The sequence below is a fragment of the Lepisosteus platostomus genome, chromosome 4 (assembly GCF_059453375.1).
Source record: "Lepisosteus platostomus isolate fLepPlt1 chromosome 4, fLepPlt1.hap1, whole genome shotgun sequence".
In the NCBI taxonomy this organism is placed as follows: domain Eukaryota; kingdom Metazoa; phylum Chordata; class Actinopteri; order Semionotiformes; family Lepisosteidae; genus Lepisosteus; species Lepisosteus platostomus.
In genome coordinates this window covers 1,549,673-1,569,254 of record NC_142614.1, presented here as the reverse complement: position 1 = coordinate 1,569,254, position 19,582 = coordinate 1,549,673, and the positions used below count along the sequence as shown (strand labels likewise).

Sequence of the window (19,582 nt, the reverse complement as noted above, 5' to 3'; positions counted from 1 at the left end):
CCTTTTTTTGAAAAATTAAGCAAAAATACAATGAAAAGCTGAAGTTGCAATCAGATTACAGCCAGTCACTGTGTGGTCTGACCCTCATGTTTTCTGGGTTTGTCTGGAAACTTGCGGATACAAGGACCGTAGCTGTAATGCAGCGAGATCAAATGTTCTGGCAGAGAGATTGTGGTATTCTGTCTAACACAGCAGGGACCTAATTTTAGTGGGATTTAGAGCCAAACAAAGCACTGCGAATTGGCTTGTGATTGTACATCTGTCATTCTGGAGTGGGTCCCGGTGTGATTTTCGGTATTTGAGGCAGGTCTTTTTCTGTTTTATTTTACCACAAGTGGATTTCTGACAACCTCACACATTTCTTAGTGCCACCAGACTAAAGAAGAAACTTTAAAGGACATCTGAAATCTGGCCGGAGTGTTTGCCTTTGTAATTCCAGGAGTTTAACTGGCTTTCAAGAGTTTTAGGCAAGTGCAGGGCAGCTCTCCAAGCTTAAAAGCTTTCAGCAGGAAACCAGGGAGGAGGATATATGATAACTAGAAAAGAAGAAAAACAATGAGGGTGTCCCTGACTTGATTCCTACTGATTTGTACTGACGACTTGACTGCAAGGACTGAAACTGTTCCTGACCTGATTTGTATTGAACTTATTTGGGGCCAATAAAAATCAGGCAGCACACCAGCCACTATCTCTCCAGAAACCCCTGGGACCTTGTAACATGAAAGTCACTAGCAAGAGTATGCCGTAGAGACTTCAACAGGCAGTGTGTTTTAGAGTTTGTGCTGCCAGTGAAAGACTGTGCCATTGGCCAAACTTGTGACAATAGTGTTGATCATATGCTGCACCAAGCAGCAATATTGATCCTTATCACAAACACTCCCATTGTGCACATGAATAATGGCATCCAAATATCATGACTTGAATGTGTTTCCCTTGGTCACATGGCGCTATGTGAGCGTTACCTGCAGGTGCCCTCATTTTCATTTGCACACAGAGAAGACACGTCCAGCCCCTGTGTGAGCTCCCTGCGTCAGCTCAGGGCAGTCCTGGTTCCCAGAGGGCTGGTGTGTCTGCAGGTCTTCCAGCTCCCCCGAAATCACCAGCAACTGAAGAGCTGGGACAAGTAAATGATTTTCTGGTTTCATTAGGCAAAGAATGAGCCGAGATCGGTGGTTAAGAGCTGAGCAGGAATGAAAGCCTGCAGACACACTAGCCCTGCAGGGCCAGAATTGTGTGAGCCATTTTATCATAAACCAGTGCAACCTGTATCTGAACTGGAAACAAGTGCACACGATCACGATATGTGAGAGATAAGCTTTGCTGATACTCCTGTTAATGAAAGGTGTATTGCATTTCATGGTCTGTTTTCTTTTGCTTTTTATACTGAAACTTACGTCAGGCAGTAAGTAAGTACAGTAACCATGCAATTACATTGAGCTAAATATAAATATACATAGAATTGAAAAGGCAAGCTGCACCTTAGTAATGTAAAGTAGAACAGAAAAACTCTTCAAATGTGTTTCCACCATGAAAGGAATCTATCAGATTTGTTAAACCCATTGAAATCCAATCTGGCTGTTTTTTGTTCTGTTTCTGAATAAGATCAGTCTTTGCTGGGCTACACACATTAATTTATCTCTTTTGTGCTATAATCCAGCAAATATAGTACACAGTAGGCTATGAATAAGCTGCCCAGCAAGAGGAGAAATTTCAAGCTAATCACAAAATGAGATTTTTATCAAAGTTGTACCCTGAAAGTAAATTGCCCCAGTCACAGATTGCAAGCTTTTGAAATTGCAATTACGCTCATTATTGTTTTTTTTTCTAGAATGTATTCACAGAAGATTGTAAAGGAAGGCATTCAAAGGAAGTTTAATTATAGCTGGCAAGAGAGATGTTTGGCTGGAATGTCAAGACCTAGATAAGAGCAGCTGTACTCCTGCTATCAGGCCCTCTGAGATACAGCACTGTAGCCCTGCGGCTGTACAGCTTCAAGCTCTTTTCCTCTCTTTTCATTTCAGCTCAGGTGGATTTGATCTCTTTTTTGTGTTTTTGTTGTGGTGACAGGCAGACTTGTGAACATGCGCTTGCTGAGTCTCGCTCTTGTCACACCAACACACTGAAAACATGGTGGCTCTGGGGGACCCCAGGGTGGTGCGCTACCCCCACTTCACCCCCTGAGACATCACTGCTGCCGACCCAGACATCAAGGAGCAAGGAAAGGCTGATTCTGCGCTGTAAAGTAGAAAGAAGAAATGCAATGGCTCAGCTGTTCATACCTGAAGAAGAGATTCATCTAAGAGGAATTAGAAGTGGAACATAAGAACTAGCTTTCACTTGTTCCTTTGCAGCCAGCACACACTCTCAAACGCAGATGCATCACTGTATCCAAGCTCCAGTGCAGAGTCCTTCCTTCAGTATACCCTGGACGGATCCTTGTTCAGTGCTTTTTATTGAACCTTATTTGGATGTTCTTTATCCAGTTGATCTGCAACCCAGAGCTTTCCCCTGCTCACCAGTTCAAGCATGCTGTATTCACTTTTTATGCCTCACCCATTCAATCTGTAGCTCTGCTTTCCAAACGTGTCTGCTGCGCTCTGTGTCTGCCTTGTCCCGACAGATCTGTTTTCTGTGGGCCATTTCAGATCCTGCCCTTGCTGGTTCTGCATTCATCTTCCCTGGAAGTCTAGGAACTGGTAGTTATTGCCAGTTTGCTTTCAAGTTCCAGAGATGGTCAAAGCTTCAAGGATAAAACAAAATAATGTGATTAATTCATCTCCTGCCTGAGGTCTCTTTCCTTACAAGGAAGGACCCAGTTATGACCGTTACTTGGACATTCGAGGTCCTGAAAGGAGCAGGAGTGTGGTTTGTGGGGTCAGTCTTTAAGCTGTGTTGACATTCAGCCCCTTAGTGAGCCTCTAGTTGAGTCAGTCCAGTGCCCCAGAGAGCCAGCGCCCCAGCAGGCAGGATGGAGAAGAAAAGTCCCCAGCTCCACCCATTATTGAGGCTGTGGAACAAAGTGTTCACATCTCTTTCCCCCAGCACTGCCAGCAGATCCCGTCTGCGCCAGGTACCGAGCCCAGCAGGGTCATCTTTCTGCCGTGCTTGTGACAGCAGAAATGTTTATTTTAGTTTCATGTGTCTTCAGCTTAATCATAAACAAATATTTTTTTTAAATGTTTGGTTTGTTGATTAAGCTGAGAATTTGTGCAACACAGAGATTTTTTTTAAGATTGTGGTTAGATCAGGGACCGCCAGACCTGGTCCTGGAGGGTTGGTGTGTCTAGACATTTTCAATCCAGTGTGGTTCATAACGACCTGAAGCATCTCATTATTGGCTTAATTGGACCGGTTTAACAGCCTCGTCCAGCTCTTCAGGTGCTCTTGTGCTTGAGACCTGGAGCACCTGCAGACACACTGGCACTCCAGGATCAGGATTGGAGACCTCTGGTTTAGATAATACACAACCACAATACTGGCAATTAAACCTGAATTGAAACAGACGCTAATGAGTAAGACAGTCCTCATCGAGTATAGGAGATGTTTATATATATGTATAGCAAGGGCTATCATTGTCCATATTTGACAGATGAAACTGTTTTTTCAGTAAATCTCAAATGGTTTGAACTCACTCATCCTCACTCCTTTGTACTTGCAACCATCAGCTTATTGTTATTATTAGTACAGGACCTTCAAAATCAATGAAATGAAAGAAATCAATCTACTGAGAATTCTGGCATAGTAAAACCCCACAGAAGTATGTAAGGTGACCAATTTCATATAATATTCTGCTTCACGTTTTGAGCTGCCTGAGCAAAATCTTGAAATCTTTTTAAGACATGAGTAGAGAAATTATTTTTATAATTGCCTGGACAAATTATGAGCTGAATCTATTTGCTGATGTATTAGACAGAACATAAGAACGTTTCCAAATTACAGAAGGCTATTTAGTGTGAGTAGTTTTTTTTGTAATCACTTATCCTCAATAAATTTGAGGATCTCATCTACCAGCAGCCCTGAGTGGGTCTAACAACAGCGTGGCTAGTAATTTGCTCCAGACTCCCACAACCCTTTGTGTAAGGATTTTCCTCCTGTTTTCAGATTTGAATACACTTTCTCCAGATTCCATCTGTGTCCTCCGATTCCTGTGTGAGATGATTCTAAAGGAGGCCATGCAGTTCCCTTTGTCAGTGGCTTTTAGGATTTGGAATATTTAAAAATAGTCTACTCCTAGACTATTTTACTAATGATACTATATTCTATCTCATTAAAATACATACTGTATGAGGCTCAGTCACTATTATCCCTGTTGCTGTAACTTGATTACTTATTTGACCAATTTGAGCATTCGCCTCCCAATCTGTACTATCTGTTTTATGTTAAACTCTCAATACCAACAGACTCATCCCCCTGAAAATTCTTAATGAGGAACTTTGTTACAAGCCTAACTACACCATGTCAAAGGCTCTCTTACTATCCATTGTTGCTGTTGCTTGTAACAGAATTTCCTGATGAATACCGACACCCAACAATCAGATGCCTTGTGAATGTTTATTGAGTATTTTAGGATAGTTTTGGATGAATCTGCTTGGGAATGTGGCAGATGGGGTGGAGGAGGAATACTGGAGTGGAATGTGAAATGAGGTGTTTGCTTGAGATGACGGTGGGAATGATTTTGATTTAGAACAGCTGGGTGAAATTGGCTTGTTTTTTGCTATCCATCCCAAACTTCAGTTAAGGATTTCCATTTATTTAGGCAAGGCCTGTCTTTTCTAAATCCATGTGTGTAGGCTGGTCTAGTTTACTTCTCATTACCGTTTCCAGAAGCATCCAGTCACCCCCCTGTTTTTCTGTCCTGCAGATGGGGTAAAGGCAAAGGCCAGCAGAGAATCCGTGAAGCTGGCCTCCTGCTGATGCGACCAACTCACCTTGCTGACAGAAACAGAGGGAAGACGCCAGGAAGCCCTCGAGTTCCTCTGTGGTGCTGGAAAGACATTGGGAATATCCCAGCAGGATATATATGGAAGCCTTAGGGGAGAGCCAGGCTTTACCGCGTGTCCCTCTGGTGATAACAGGCACCTCCTCTGGCCCTTGGGAAGCGCTTCTTGCAGGAACAGGGGACGGAAACTGGAGAGCCATCCTGAGGTAGCCTCGCTGGAAAAGACCCCCAGGCTAAAGACGCAAAGGCTGCTAAACCTGACTATGTATTATTGCATGTACTGCACAAATCTCCTAAAACTCCACCACAGGAAATTTCTATCCCTTTCTGTTGCTGACAGGATCTCTGTACGTCCCAGGGGGCAGGCACAAAGGGCAGAGCGCTGTTTAGATTGCTGACTGGTGCCTCCTCCTCAGGACACTTACTGACTTCAAACTGTCATCAAGGCTCACTGGTGTGGGTAATGGTCTCAAAACAGGACAGTGGGATTCTTTTCAAAACCAAATGCCAGCACGGCTCTGTTACCTTAGGAGACACTGGGAACACTTTACTGTTGTGAAGTGGATTATAAACATCTATGATTTCATTGGAGTTATTTTCATTTTTGACTCACTGTTTACGACGATAAGACAATGAGCAACTCTTCGATCAGCTGCAATGTGGACTCGAAAATCGACCATCTTTTCCAGCCAACTTTGTACATCGTGGTGATGGTCCTTGGCTTGCCCACCAACTGCATGGCCCTCTGGGCGGCCTACCTGCAGGTCAGACAGAAGAACGAGCTTGGAATCTACCTGATCAACCTCTCCATCGCAGACCTCTTGTACATCGCTACCCTACCACTGTGGATCGACTACTTCCTCCACCACGACAACTGGATCCACGGGCAGGAGTCCTGCATGCTCTTTGGTTTCATCTTCTACACCAACATCTACATCAGCATCGCCTTCCTCTGCTGCATCTCCGTGGACCGCTACCTGGCTGTGGCTCATCCGCTGAAATTTGCCAGGATCCGCAGGGTCAAGACTGCGGTGCTGGTTAGCATCGTCGTCTGGGCCATCGAGATCGGGGCCAACTCCACGCCCCTCTTCCACAACGAGCTCTTCAAGGACCGCTACAACCACACCTTCTGTTTTGAGAAGTATCCCATGGAGGACTGGGTGGCCTGGTTGAACCTGTACCGCATATTTCTGGGCTTCCTGTTCCCCTGGATCCTCATGCTGTTCTCCTACCATGGGATCCTGAAGGCCATCAAAGGGAACATCTCCACGGAGAAGCAGGAGAAAGCCAAGATCAAGCGCCTGGCCCTCAGCCTCATTGTGATTGTCCTCTTCTGCTTCGCCCCTTACCACGTCATCCTGCTGTCTCGCAGCGCCGTGTTCCTCAGCAAGCTGTCCGACTGCAGCTTCGAGGAGAACATCTTCACGGCCTACCACATGTCCCTGGCGCTCACCAGCCTCAACTGCGTGGCAGACCCCATCCTGTACTGCTTCGTCAACGAGGGGGCCCGCCACGACGTGACCCGTGCCCTGAGCACCCTCACGCGCATCTTCACCAAGGCCCGGCGACCCGAGATCTTGACCAGCGCCTCCGTCACCGTGGAGACGCCGCTGTCCTCCAAGAAGCCCAGCTTCTACAACGAGGCCAAGACGGAGCTGGTGGCCCTGCGAGAGGAGTGCCTTCAGATGAAAATACTGAGTATCAAAAAATAAAGGGCAGACGCCCGCCAGGACTGATGGCTCGATTCTGTTTTGAGAGCGTACTTTATTTTACTCCGTTTTGTTTTTTTGTAAGTGTTTTGTGTAAATCAGGGTTATGAGCAATCACGGTTTGTTTCCCGTAAAACCATGCAACATTTTGTTATTAAAGTTACTACTGAGGAAGGGTTGCCATATTTATGTCCAATAAGTAACTTGAGGGGAATTAAACTGTAACTCATTGCGACAAAAAGTCAAATGTTTTTAATGATGTACAAACCAAGTTCAGCGTTTAAAGATTAAACACGAACAGACACGACAAAGAGAGCTGTGCAGCACTGTGGGTTAACTCTTCTTCCAGAGCTCAGCAGCTTCCAGATCGTGGAGTTTATTTTATTTGTATCAGAGCTGCAATGATCCTTTGTCTGTTTCTTTGGAACTGCATAGCCATAGTTTTGTTTCTATAAGAAGGTTAATTTATTGTTTTAAATTCACAAATAATTTCAAACGCACAGTTAGCTGAAATTGCTACCAAAAGAGGAGTTCTTATCATGCTTTGGAAGGTTTTGTCTTAGTGCACATTGCAGTCACAGTCACTTTATAAGTTATTTTGCTATGTTTTATATATCTTTTGTTCTGTTTTCTTGTAAAATAACTGTACAAAGTTATGGTAACCACAAATGGAATGAGACAATTATTCTTGGTAAACAGGGCTTATTTAATGTTTGCTCCTAATATTAAAATGATTTTATATTTTAAATTCATACTGTGCAAAATGAAAAGTGTATTGACCAGGACCTCTTCATTTTTGAGCTAGAGACCCAGAGAACTGCAGGGACTGTCAAGGATCCCTCAATACGGGGTCCCCCACAAGCTGCTTCAGTAGGAGTAACACAAAGTGGGAACGTTGTCTGCTTTTTCTGGGTTTGGGGTTAAGCTCAGGCACGTGGTTGGAATTGAGTGACTCAAAGATACAGCCCAAGTGTGCACATTCTGATGGGGGAGCAACAAGGCTTGATTGCTTTGCTTTAATTATGTTTAATTTTTTCTTCTCATTTGAGATGTTGGTACAAAAAAGTCTTATTCAGCTTGACATCAGGGTGGAGATTGTGCAGCATATTTGGTGAAATACACATGATCAATGCTGCTTAAAAAACAGGGCCTTGTGAGCAAAATGATCTGTTAATCCATCGACGGTGGTAAAACTAAATCAAACTGTCCTCCCTGGAAGTAAAACAGTTGTGCGCACTGTGAACATTTCCGTCTCTGACTTGGTGGACATGCCGTTGTTCAGACCCACAGGCTAGCCGTTTAGAGGTCGCTCTGTCACTGTGAGCCAGTCCAGCATTCATAATATTAGCCATTTCATTCGGGTAAGAAATTTTAACTTGATCGTGAGTCCTCTGCTTTTTTCCCTCCGGTGCTCAGGCTCCAGTGGGTTTCATACTGTCGCCTGTCTATCAAACGAAAGACTTTGCATCTAGAATCCGGATGGTGGCCTCAGAAGGGAGGGATCTTCCCCGTCTCCCCAAGCCCTCACGATCGCTGGCTGAGGACTATGTATTGTTCAACTGCAGAGTCAGAATAACGGGGCACCTGTACTGCACCATGCTGTGTGCTCAGTGCCCTCATGGGGAGCCCTCCTGGAGACTGAGCTCTTGATGAGATTCTTCCTCAGTGAACTGCTCTGCCATTCCTCTCCTGCCTGCGAGCCAAGCTTGGTTTGTCCCGACAGAAAGACCCCATCTGTGAGTTCAGCCCAGGTCTGGCTCAGACTCTTTTTTCTGTTATGCAGCTGCCTTGTCTCAGTTTTAGATCTCAAGGTAATTGTGTTGATTTTTGCACAGTGTGATATCGATCAGAGCAACTGAAGGAACTTTATTCGGAAAGGCAAGAGGGGATTGTGAGCAGCCAGTTGGCTCCTGATGCTAATGCTTTTTTGTAAGGATATTGTACATATTTGTACATGACCAGAAGAAGAGGCAGATCTGTTTTTCTAGCTAACTTCCCCCAAAATGCTAAGCACCCCCCATTCCCAGCCTTCAGCGGAGAAGAGGCTTCTGCCATTGAAGGTGCTGCTCTCCAGGAGAATAAATTGACTGCTGAGGGGCAATAGCAGTTCTCCTGCGTGTGAGCTGTAGGCCTCATGGATAAAAAATAGCACCTCCCAGTTACTGAGCAATTGTGCTTTTATTATGTATTCCTCTGCGATGATTGCTTTTTTTATCAGGTGTGTTGTATTTCTGCAATACCAAAACATCTCTTAATTAGCTTGAGTTGTAACGCTTTGAAGCTCATGTTGTTACCTTAGTGGTTTCCACAAGGTGCACGCTTCACTTGTGTGCTTTTCAGATATCTCACTTAACTGCTGACAGTTCATTTACAGCTACCGCCCTGTCCCCAGTTCTAAAAGCAGAGTGTTGATGGCTGTGGTCAGTCAGGCAGCAGCTGGCTCTGTAATGTCTGAAATGCATCCAGTTCCAGTTGTTACCTCAAAGGGCTGCTCCTCTGCGGTTGTAATTATTCTTCATGTAATTTGTGCAGTGGGTATGATTTAATCTTTCCTACGAGAGCTCTCATACAGGTGATAAAACTCTGGCTTCCAGTTCTTAAATAACAAAACATACCCGCCCTTGCCCTCCCTGGTTCACATTGTTGTGGAACTGACGTACACGCTGAAAAATGCAAAGTGTTGTGATTTTGATCTGCGTCTCTTCAGAAGGCTAAATTTGGTCAAGGTAACGAAGCGGGGAGCTCGAAAGGAAGCAAGTCGCTCCAATGTGCTCTGCTTCCCACTTGAAAAGAGTCCAACCTGAGCTCGCTGGCGGCAGCCGGAGAGTCACCAGCACAAAACCGGGCTGTGTCGGTCTCCAGGCCTGTCGCTAGTGTCACTGGGATCGAGGCCTTCGACTGGCAGGGCTGCTGAGGCCAGCGGGTGGCATGAAGGGCGGCGTGGGGATCCTGAGTGCGACCCCACAGCCTGGGCGTTGGAGCATCAGAGGTAAACCACTTCATTCACATCTGGTGATTCATATTGTTTGGGTGTGCAAAGAAAAAAACTATTCTAGCTCTAAATTTCCGAATGTAATCTCTCTTAAATGAATCGGAATTCTCGGACAGGGATGGATGAGGCTCAAGTCCCTGGAGGAGACTGAGTTGCCCTGAGCAAATGAATGGCAGCTTTACTGAGCACTGGGAAAGAGAAGGACTTTCTTCCCTGGCAGGAAATAGGAGAAGAACTTGAACCCTTAGCTTCCCACACTCGTACACAACCAATTAAAGAGCACAAAAGCTGCATTGTCAAGGCAGTCACAGAATAAAGTGTGTGAAAGCCTTCAGATTTGCTTTTCCATGACAAAAATAAATGGATGAGCTCTGTTGATGTTTTTGCTGCATATAAAATTGCGTAAAATGCCCTTGCTTATGTCTCAGTCCCTGTTTTTTGTCCTCCTTGAAGGCAGGAGGAAAAGGGGCAATTTAGAATTGACGGACAAGCCCAGCACGTCCTTGGGAAGTGTTGGCAAACCGGAGTACCTGGAAACCCACGTGAACATGGGAAGACCATGCAAACTCCTCACAGAATGGAACCTGAAGCTGAAGTCAAAGGATCCCAGGATCCTTGTGCTGCAAGGTTAGAGCTGTGAGCAGCTCCAACCACTTCCACCCAAGGAGAACTTAAGATTATTTAAGAATAAGCAAAACAAAGTCTGTAAAGCTTCCTTTACAGCATCCATTCTAAAAGACACCCGTCTGGCTGTAAAAGCTCTCTAAACATAACTTTCACACTGGCATTTCAAATTACGCTGTGGAGGCAAAATCTCTGCCAACACCACAGGTTGGTATCAAAACAATTCCTGAAGCCTGAGATGTAATTCACAGTATTTGACATTTTGTGATTGGGACGGTCCTTTATGACCTTTTAAAGTGGGTATTTTTTGTCGATGTGCTCCTCCATTCTGACTCCTCGCCCACTTCTGACAGGTGCCAGATTTTAAACGGCTCCCTCTCTGCATCTATCCTTACTTTCACTCCCTTCCTTTCTCAAGTGGATAAGTGGTTTGTGTTCAGCCTCTTTGCCCAGCTGAAACCTTCTGTGTGATTTGGGATCGTTCTGGCCAGGAGCCCATTTTGAGGTCTCTCTGCCTTCTTGTTCTTTGACAAAGGACAAAATAATGGTTTCTTTGCCACTCAATGGCTATATAAATCTGAGCTCTTTGTGCTGTGAAGAGGAGAATTTGTTTGTGCACTGGTATTGGAATAACTCGGTGAATTCTGCTCTCAGTCCACTGGGATTTTTCCATCATTCCCATGCCTTTACCCTGCATGTTCCCTGTGTCTTGTGTCCTGCTGCACGACACCTAGCTGTGCTTTTTCATGTGGTTGTATTCTGGTACACCACAGAAAACAAGTCAAAGGAATTCCTTTTCCTAACCCTTCCCTGCCTGAACTAGAGTGGTTTTGTGCAGCGTTGCCTCAGTTTGATCCAGTAGAAGTGCCCGGCCTTTCTGAACTGTTGTAATTGTAGGTGGTGACTGAAAAATATCAGTTCCAACCATACCAAGACATGATATCATCTAAATCTTTATCTGCTGGAAGATGACCATCTCCTTGAATTCCTGTGCTTATTTTTGAAGGCGCGTCTCTAACCCGTGTTGGGTTACAGCTGTAAGCCCTTCCACGCACAGGCCGCCGTGAGCTAAGCATTAGGTAAGGAGCTGGAAGTCTAGACAATACAAGGTTCGAACGATCTCTTCCTTTAGCTTGCAAAATTCCAGGGTGACTGAGCCTCTCAAGGAGGAGGTGGCAGCAGTGACTTAAAACTTAGCGGGGGGATTTCGTGAGCATGAAATCCTTGTGGGTCACCACCGCCTGCCCTGTCGTGCGACGCTGAGCTCTCGCCTCTCTCTCTCGCTCGTCTGGCACCAGAGCGCCTGTCTCAAAGGGCAGCCTCTCTGCAGGCGCGCCGCTGCATTCTCTTCTGTACAAGTGCCTCGCAGAAAGGCGAGAGATTAGCATAGTGAGCGATTTTGTAATAAATCGGAAGGTCGTTTGCTTCACACACAACATCCTTTTTTGAGACCTGTGTGCAAGTGAAGAGAGCTGTCGAGACGCGTACAGAAGATATATTCTTTATCTGAGGCCCGGGGTGTTCCTTCTTCTTTTGACGTTTTTTGCTCCTTCCCAGTTAAGGGCTTTCAATTCAGCCCAGACCTTTGTAGTCTTTTCCACCAAAGAGCTGTGCAGAGGTAAAAGCAGAAGAGGGGTATAGGAAAAGCTGTGGTTGTTGGTACTTCCTTGCTTTTGTACTTTAAAAGCTGTGTGGTACTTTGCTGGTAAAAAGGTGAGTTAGATGTCACTTGCTGTGATCAGGGGTCCTTCATCTATTTTCCACCAAGGCCCTTTGTATTCACTGTGCGTCTCAAAGGTTTAAAATGTACATTAACTACATGTCTGCTCTACGTCAATCTAGGCACTTACTCCTAGCAGGAGTTGCGTCAACTCAGAACCTATCCCAGATAGAGTAGGGTAAAAGATGAGACTGCACCCTTGTGGCAGGGATGCTAGTCACGCAGGTGCACAGTAATCATTTTGAGACTTCACATGTTCTCTGCAAAAAGCAAGAGAGGTAAAAAGCTTGTGTTCCCATGTGGGCTCAAAGCTTGATGGTTCACATGGCTCATTGGAAAAAAAGAGTTTGACACTTCTCCCTTGCATGGTCTGAGCACACTCTGAACCCTGTGAACCCCTTCTCAATGTGAAGGACCAGCACAAGTAAAGGCATTAACTCCCAGTTCCCTCATTCCTGTAATTTTGTGGCTTGCTGTAATACCTCTTGGGTGTCTGTCTGCACTACATTATATACTTACTCTTTGAGGAATTTTAGAAAAGCAAACCAGCAGCAATTCTTTATCATGATTATCTAACCCTTTGCTTGCCATATTTCTATCACTGCACTGTTAACAAAGTGCACCAGAGGTTGTGCGCTATCCAGAGGGTGTGGGTCAGAGTTCAAAGGAGTCCAGTTCCTGCCAGAGCAGCACATGGATTGGAGCTGACAGCTTGTCAGCACTTTGAGGGAATTAATTGGCACAGTGCATGTATGGCCATCCGCTGGGCGGACAAAGCCAATCCAGTGGACTTCTTCAGAACAAACAGAGGAACAAGATCCAGCAGACAAGAGGACAAGAGCGTTAGTGCATTTAAAACAAAGAACAGGAGGCACTTCTTTACACAAAGGGTTGTGGGAGTCTGGAACAAGCTGCCCAGCCACGTGGTTGAAGCTGATATGCCGCTTTCATTCAAAAATCAGATGAACAAGATCCTGGGATCCATGAGCTACTGATTACTGAACATGCTGGCTGGACAGAACGCCTCCTGCTGTTTGTAACCTTTCGGACGCTCTTGAGAGCGGAACCCGCAGGAAACAACGACAGAGGACAGAAGCTCACCAGACAGTGATGGAGGTGGAGGTGTTTGTTGCCGTTATGCTTATTAGCTGCACAAGAGCTGGGTTTCTGAGTCCCACCTGCCCCCCCTGACAGGACCGAAGTATTTCAGGCTGTCCAGCAGGATTCTCACCTCCTCCCTGGGTCTGGGTCGCTGTCCGAGTCCAGAGCGAAGACGGGGAGCAGAGCAGGAGGAAACGCGAGCATGAGCCGTCCCGTTTCCTGCCCACGTCACCCTGTTTACTCAGCCCAGCGATCGCGCTCCGGCTCGGAGAGATGCTGTGAACCCCGCTGGAATGTTTTTGTTGGGTGGGGGGGTCGGGATGTGGTCACAATTCCTGTGTTCCCATCCCTTGTGTAAACAAGGCCTCCAGGAGCACCTGACCCCATCCAACAAGAGCCCTCTTCCTCTGCTTCCGAGCCCCGGGACACCGGGGGGACAAGAGGCGGTACAGGCACGCCCATCCCCGTCGAGCTCGGCGCCTTGTCCACCCGGACGCGTTCGGGAAGCTCTCTCATGAATCGGTACACTGTCTGTGACGGATGCTTGGGTGTTGCTCTTAACAAGCTCCAAGTGCAAAAGGAGCTCTGGTTTCGCAGCATTCGGATGGTTATCATCCCTTTTTCGCAACAGTCCGTGATAAAAGGGGAAGGGGAAAAGAAAGCTTCTGCCAGGGCTCTGCGGGCGTTTTAGTTTAGTTTCGGAGACGTGTTCCTCAGTTTTGCCGAACAGAGCTTCAGTGCTTTAAAAGTCCAATCAAAGTTTAGATAAGGGAAGTGCCTGAAAAACTGCTTAACAACTCTATCGCCATTCTGCTAAGGACTGACTGATTTCTGCCTTCACCTGTACTTGTTAGATCAGCAGGGCTGTTGTTTTTACCTGACCGCAAGTCAAGCCAAAGGCTTGAAAAGCTAATAACCACAAAATGTGTATTACAAAAGCACATGATTTCCTTCAGTTTGTGTTTCTCTTAATAGTTTCCTTTCTCTTCCAGGAACACAATGTCCTGCCTACAGTGGGCTCTAACGCAGATCAAATCACCACCTAGGTGTCCGTTTTAAGAAATGTGCTTTCAAAGCTCTGGAAGCTTTTGTTGGTGTTCTGGAGATTAAGGATTAGTGGGAGGGTTGCACAACCCTGGTCCGTGGCACTTTGGTTTTAAAGGGATTAGCACAGGGCTTTGCGATCAAAGTTGACCCGCTAATCTTACTCAGCATGGATCAGGTTAATTTGTTTTCCTTTAAAGCGCTGCTTGTTTGGCACATTGCTGTTCCCATCAGCTGAGGCTGCAAAATAGTGCCTGGAATTATCACAGGGGTCCAGTCAGTTTCCTGGAGGGCCCTGGGTTGGCAGAGCCGCAAGGTCTCTGTAAAGCAGCAGCATCTGGAGAAATAATCATTCTTAACACTTCTATAGCGCTTTTCTGGACACCCCACTCAAAGCACTTCACAGGTAATGGGGATCCCCTCAACCAATGTGTACCACCATCTGGAGGATGCACCAGTCCGCTCCCCACACACCAGCTCTCAGTGGGGAGGAGAGCAATATGATGTAGCCAGTTCAGAGATGGGGATTATTAGGAGGCCATGACTTGTAAAGGCCAGGGGGAAATTTGTCCAGGGCGCCAGGGTTACACCCCTACTCTTTTTGAGAAATGCCCTGGGATTTTTAATCACAGAGAGTCAGGATCTCAGTTTCTTCTTCGTTTAGTGTCAGACGAAAGATAGTCCCTTTTTGACAGTACAATGTCCGCCATCACTATACTGAGGCATTAGGACCCACACAGACCGCAGAGTGAGCGCCCCCTACTGACAACACTAACACCTCTTCCAGCAGCAACCTCAGCTTTCCGGGAGCTGCAGGGTGATAGGGCTGCTGGAAGGACGCTGGAAGAACCCATTCAATTGGTGCAGTTAGAATTTATGTGGCAAGTTGTGCTTGTTAAGAGCTGAACTAGAGTGACAATCCACAGAAATTCTGGTCCTTCAGGTCCAGGACTGTAAACTGGAATTAGCACCTTTCAACACAAACAGAGTATTGAAACCTAACAAAACACACATAGAGAAAGTGAGAAACTCCTGAAGTGGGAAAAGTGAAACCACACTGTCTAAGCCTTTTTCCTCAGGAATGGGCTGTATTGTTTACCAGAGGCACAGCTGAAATAGCCGCTAATAAGTCTCAGCACAAAATCGAATTACCGTTATTGTCGGTAGCTTGGATTGGATTTCAGAAAAAGTTATTTCGGACCTCAAAGGCTTTGTTGATGCTGATAAATAGATTAGCGCATGCAATTAAACGATATACTGTGCACTCCGGCGATAATTTAGAGCTGCTGGAAACATCCCTCTCAATAAAACAGCCATTACAACAAATAAACAGGCCAAGGCTGCTGACTGTCCATTGTTTCTCAACTCCACGTTAACTCCATCTCAACTCCACAACGGCTCATTAGTTTCTCAACAATCCCACCAGAATCTCCCCTGCTGTTACAGCTCTGTGGGCTGAGCTGACACAGTTCCCACTCGTTTTCTTCCCAAGACCAAAGGCAAGGGAGCTGTTGGCCAGGAGATGCGTTCTCACGCTCTCGCAGCTAAGGAAGTGACTCGGTGGTCTGGACGCCGGACTTCGCCGCCGGCACAGGAGCAGAGCGCGCTCTCCAGCTGAGCGCAGCGCGGCCCGGCCCGCAGCTGACGGCCATGTCTCACGGCCTGCTTCGGGAAGCAGGGAAGCACTGCGGCGGCGCTGGGAATGTGTCGTAGGGAGTGATCCTGCATGCAGAGAGGAGCCGGTGTGTGTGCCGAGTAGGGGTGTCGGAGTGGACAGAGGGCTGAGGTTTGGGACTTGGCCTTTCAAGTCAATACAGTCCAAACAGCTTTATTGCCATGAGCGGTAAATTGCAGTGTTGCCAAAGCATATGCAGTCGATACAACATTTACAGACATCTGTAATACAAATACATCATAGGACATTTACACAGAACATACCGCATTATCGAGAGACAGGCTCACTGCTCCTCAGGCTGTGACAGGAGATCACATACTGGGCTGCCAGATCAACTGAGTTCCCTCCCCCCTCTCCCACTAGGATTGGGAGGTATTCTGATTCAGGCAGGTGAGGACATTTTGGGATTAGATTGTTAGGAAAAAATGTTTGTCTGATCCCAGAGTATTCCTCACAGTGCAGCAGAATGCTTGTTTTCAGTTTCTATGGTCAAGCTGTGGTCACTGAGCCTGTCGACTCTGGACAGCCACGTCTGTCTGTGTCCAGTTTCTATGTCCAGGCTGTGGTCACTGATGCTGTACTTTGTCAGGGTCTGTTTCTCCCAGCTGTTTCTCACCCTGGTCAGATCCTCACCTAGTGTGTATTGTCTGTTTAGGGTTCTGTAGCACTCCAGCTTGTGTTGTGTTTGTGTGTGTCCCCTCCAGTGGGTGAGGGAGTGTTGTGTGTCTTGTGCTGTGTTGTGGGTGACTGTGCTGTCATGTGGCTGGTTGGTGTCATTGAGCTTCGGGATCAGCTAGTTGGGGGGGCTCTTCTCCGGGCTCAGCCTTTCTCAAAGTGTCTCAGCCCTGGGTGTCAGAAGTGAGGTACTGAGGGTCACTGACCCCTAGATGCCAGACTGCAACAGCCGGAACGTAAGTAAGCTTTGCAAACTAAACGTCATGAGTTTATGTAAAACGCCGCCAGTTTGGGGCTTCAGATGATGGAATGTTTCGAAATATACACAGCAAATGACCCCGGGCGCTGAAACGACATGCAGGAATTAAAATCACTGGCCTCACTCGGGCTGCTCCAGGCTGCAGACTTCTCGAACAGGAGAGCTGTTTGTCAGAGCTACAGTCGTAGATCAAGTTCAGTTACTGTCGATAAAGTGCTGAATAAGGAAAATCATTGTGGCGTAAAGTTTTCTGTTGGAAACATTTTACACTTTAGACCAGGAGCAGGCAGTCCTGCCCCTGAAAAGCCACAGGTCCTCAGCTTTGAAAACCGACACGTCAATCAGCCATTTTAAAGAGCTGGAACACGTTTCAATCAACTGAACTCATTATTAATTGGGTCACTGGGTTCGGCAGCTGCCAGATGTGATCGTGGAGTGCTACACGGTGTTGGAATTTCTTAGCAATCTTTCCAAGTGTTTAGAAGTTGACGAGTTAAGGGCGACCTACAAACCCTGCTTACGTCTTTCCACAGAAACCCGAAAGAAAAAAATAAATAAATTAGGGAAGGCGGGACTATAGCAGCTGTTTCCTGGCAAGTGATTATAAAATGCATCTTAAGAATTATACAGAGGAAGAATAATTTAGCACTGTGTGTGTGTTGTAGTGGCCAGGGAATGCAGAGACAGTGATTCACGAGGCACATGCTACACCATGAATATGCTAGGCAGTCTTCAGGCCGACTCGACTCTTAACGAACTCAATCAGCTCATTATTGGCTTAATGGGACAAATTTAACAGCTTCCTCCAACTCTTCAGCAGCTGCTGCTTAGAAGATGCTTCGCACAGCGGCAGACCCACAGAACCGCCTTCCCCTTCGTCCTGCTGGGTCTATGTCAATGACCAGGGAAACGCCGTGCACGCCCGTTTCTCCTCGGTTCTGACCCAAACCATGATGTTATTGTTGTAGTGAACGTGCAGGGGATTGTCGCACATGACTGAATTGCCTGGCCCTTTCAGTATCCAGCCCCAGGTGCAGTCTGGGTGGTGGAAAGGATTTGGCTTTGGGATGGATTGGGTTTTCGCTTTGGTAATGATAAGTAATGTTCTTATGATGCCCTTTCCTTCACCTTGACACAGTGATGAGTGTCTCTGCCCTGAACGCCGGCTGCCAGTTCCATGAAGGAGAATCTCCTAAAGTGAAATGATGAGCCATAGAGACATTTCCGAGAATGTTAGCGTTTCCACACACTTCCCCTCTGAGGTTGTGAAAGAAGAACAAACGGGCATTGCTGTCTCTGTCTCTCTCTCTCCCCCCCACGGACTTCATCGCGTCATAAGCACACGTTCCCCCAAATCAAAATAATAGTAATAAAAACTTTGTTTTATACAGTGCCTTTAAAGGTGGTTTCTCAAAGCACTTTACAGAATGACAACAACAATAAATAAAAAGAATACACAAGTAAAACACAATTACAATATATAGAGGAGACCGTGGATGGTGGTACTAAGAAAAGCAGAGGGGTGAAGAATGGAACAGTTAAGTAAAGGCTCTTCTAAAGAGGGTTTTGAGTCCAGATTTGAAGGAGTTTAGAGAAGGTGACTCTCTGATATCCTTGGGGAGAGAGTTCCAGAGCTTGGGGGCATAGCAGGAGAAGGCTCTGTCACCCATACAATGTAGACGGGCTTGGGGGACAATAAGGAGAGCAGAATTAGAAGAGCGAAGGTTGTGAGGTGGGGAGTAGGGCGATAATAGTTCACACAGGTACTGAGGTGCCAAGCCATGCAGAGCCTTATAGGTGACCATGTGGATTTTAAGGTCTACACGGAATTTGACCGGAAGCCAGTGCAAGGACTCCAGGACTGGAGTAATATGAACACTTGCACTAGACCTGGTCAGGATTCTGGCTCCCGAATTTTGGACATACTGCAGTTTGTTCAGAGTAGATTTAGATACCCCAGCGAGTAGAGCATTACAGTAGTCAATTCGAATTGAATACAAATGTGTTGATCAGCTTTTCAGCCACAAATCAAAAAGAACTACGAAATGCCCAACCGCGGCTAGGTCTAGCGGGAAGTGTAAAATTGCTGAGTAAAAATCGTTAAGGATGCCTCCTTCAGGAATGTATATTCTCTCACGTGCAGGGGTGCTTTATTATTTACTAAGGCGTCCTCGATATTTCCTGCATTTCCGCACAGTTCTATGCAGGAACGTCGCGGTTCCGGAAGAACTAGGAAGGCAGACGTGCGCCACCTCGTGCAACTCCGTTGCAACTACAAACCGAATCATTTAACCCTGTTATTGAAAGAAACATTTTTTCCTCAAATAAAGTATCCCCGCACCAGCCTCAATCAGAACAGCCATTCACATAGCGCTGGTAGCTCTGTATGAGAAGAACAGAGAGCGGGGCTCCTCAGTAACAGGCCTATGGTTTTTGCTGTCGTAACCCTGTAATTCTTCGATAATGCCATTTATGCTCTAAAGAAAGAAAGTTAAGATAAAAATGACCATTTTAGGTTTCTGGAGGAAAAGAACAGAGCATTTGATTGTACGCGGTGGTGTCGATGTAAATGTAATGTTTTGGAGACTCCATCTCCCGTAAACCACAAAGCAAATAACCCCCTTATATATTCCCTAACAGTTTTTTTGTAGTGTCAAGAGGCAACCTTTGCGTTGCACAAAATATCAATATCTATTTATATATAATGTATATATTGATCTGAGAAGATACAGCAATTACAACATCTGATATTTTAAATTACCTGCTCACTTTCCACTACTCTCTAGTGCCGCTCTAGCCATATCTACGACGTCGGTGCTCTTTTCGTCTACATCCGACTTACTT

At 46.1% G+C, this 19,582-nt stretch overlaps 1 protein-coding gene across 12 annotated transcripts in view; it reads left to right on the top strand.

Moving 5' to 3' along the window:
- gpr4 (G protein-coupled receptor 4) overlaps positions 1 to 7,400 on the top strand; it is a 33,908-nt gene extending 26,508 nt beyond the window's left edge. For all 12 annotated transcript variants that reach the window (XM_088627386.1, XM_088627395.1, XM_088627396.1 and 9 more), the window contains one exon: positions 4,862 to 7,400. In XM_088627386.1, coding sequence (XP_088483512.1) covers positions 5,572 to 6,651 — 1,080 coding nt within the window. In that variant the 5' untranslated portion in view covers positions 4,862 to 5,571 and the 3' untranslated portion in view covers positions 6,652 to 7,400. The remainder of the gene's footprint in view (positions 1 to 4,861) is intronic.
- The last annotated feature ends 12,182 nt before the right edge of the window (positions 7,401 to 19,582 follow it).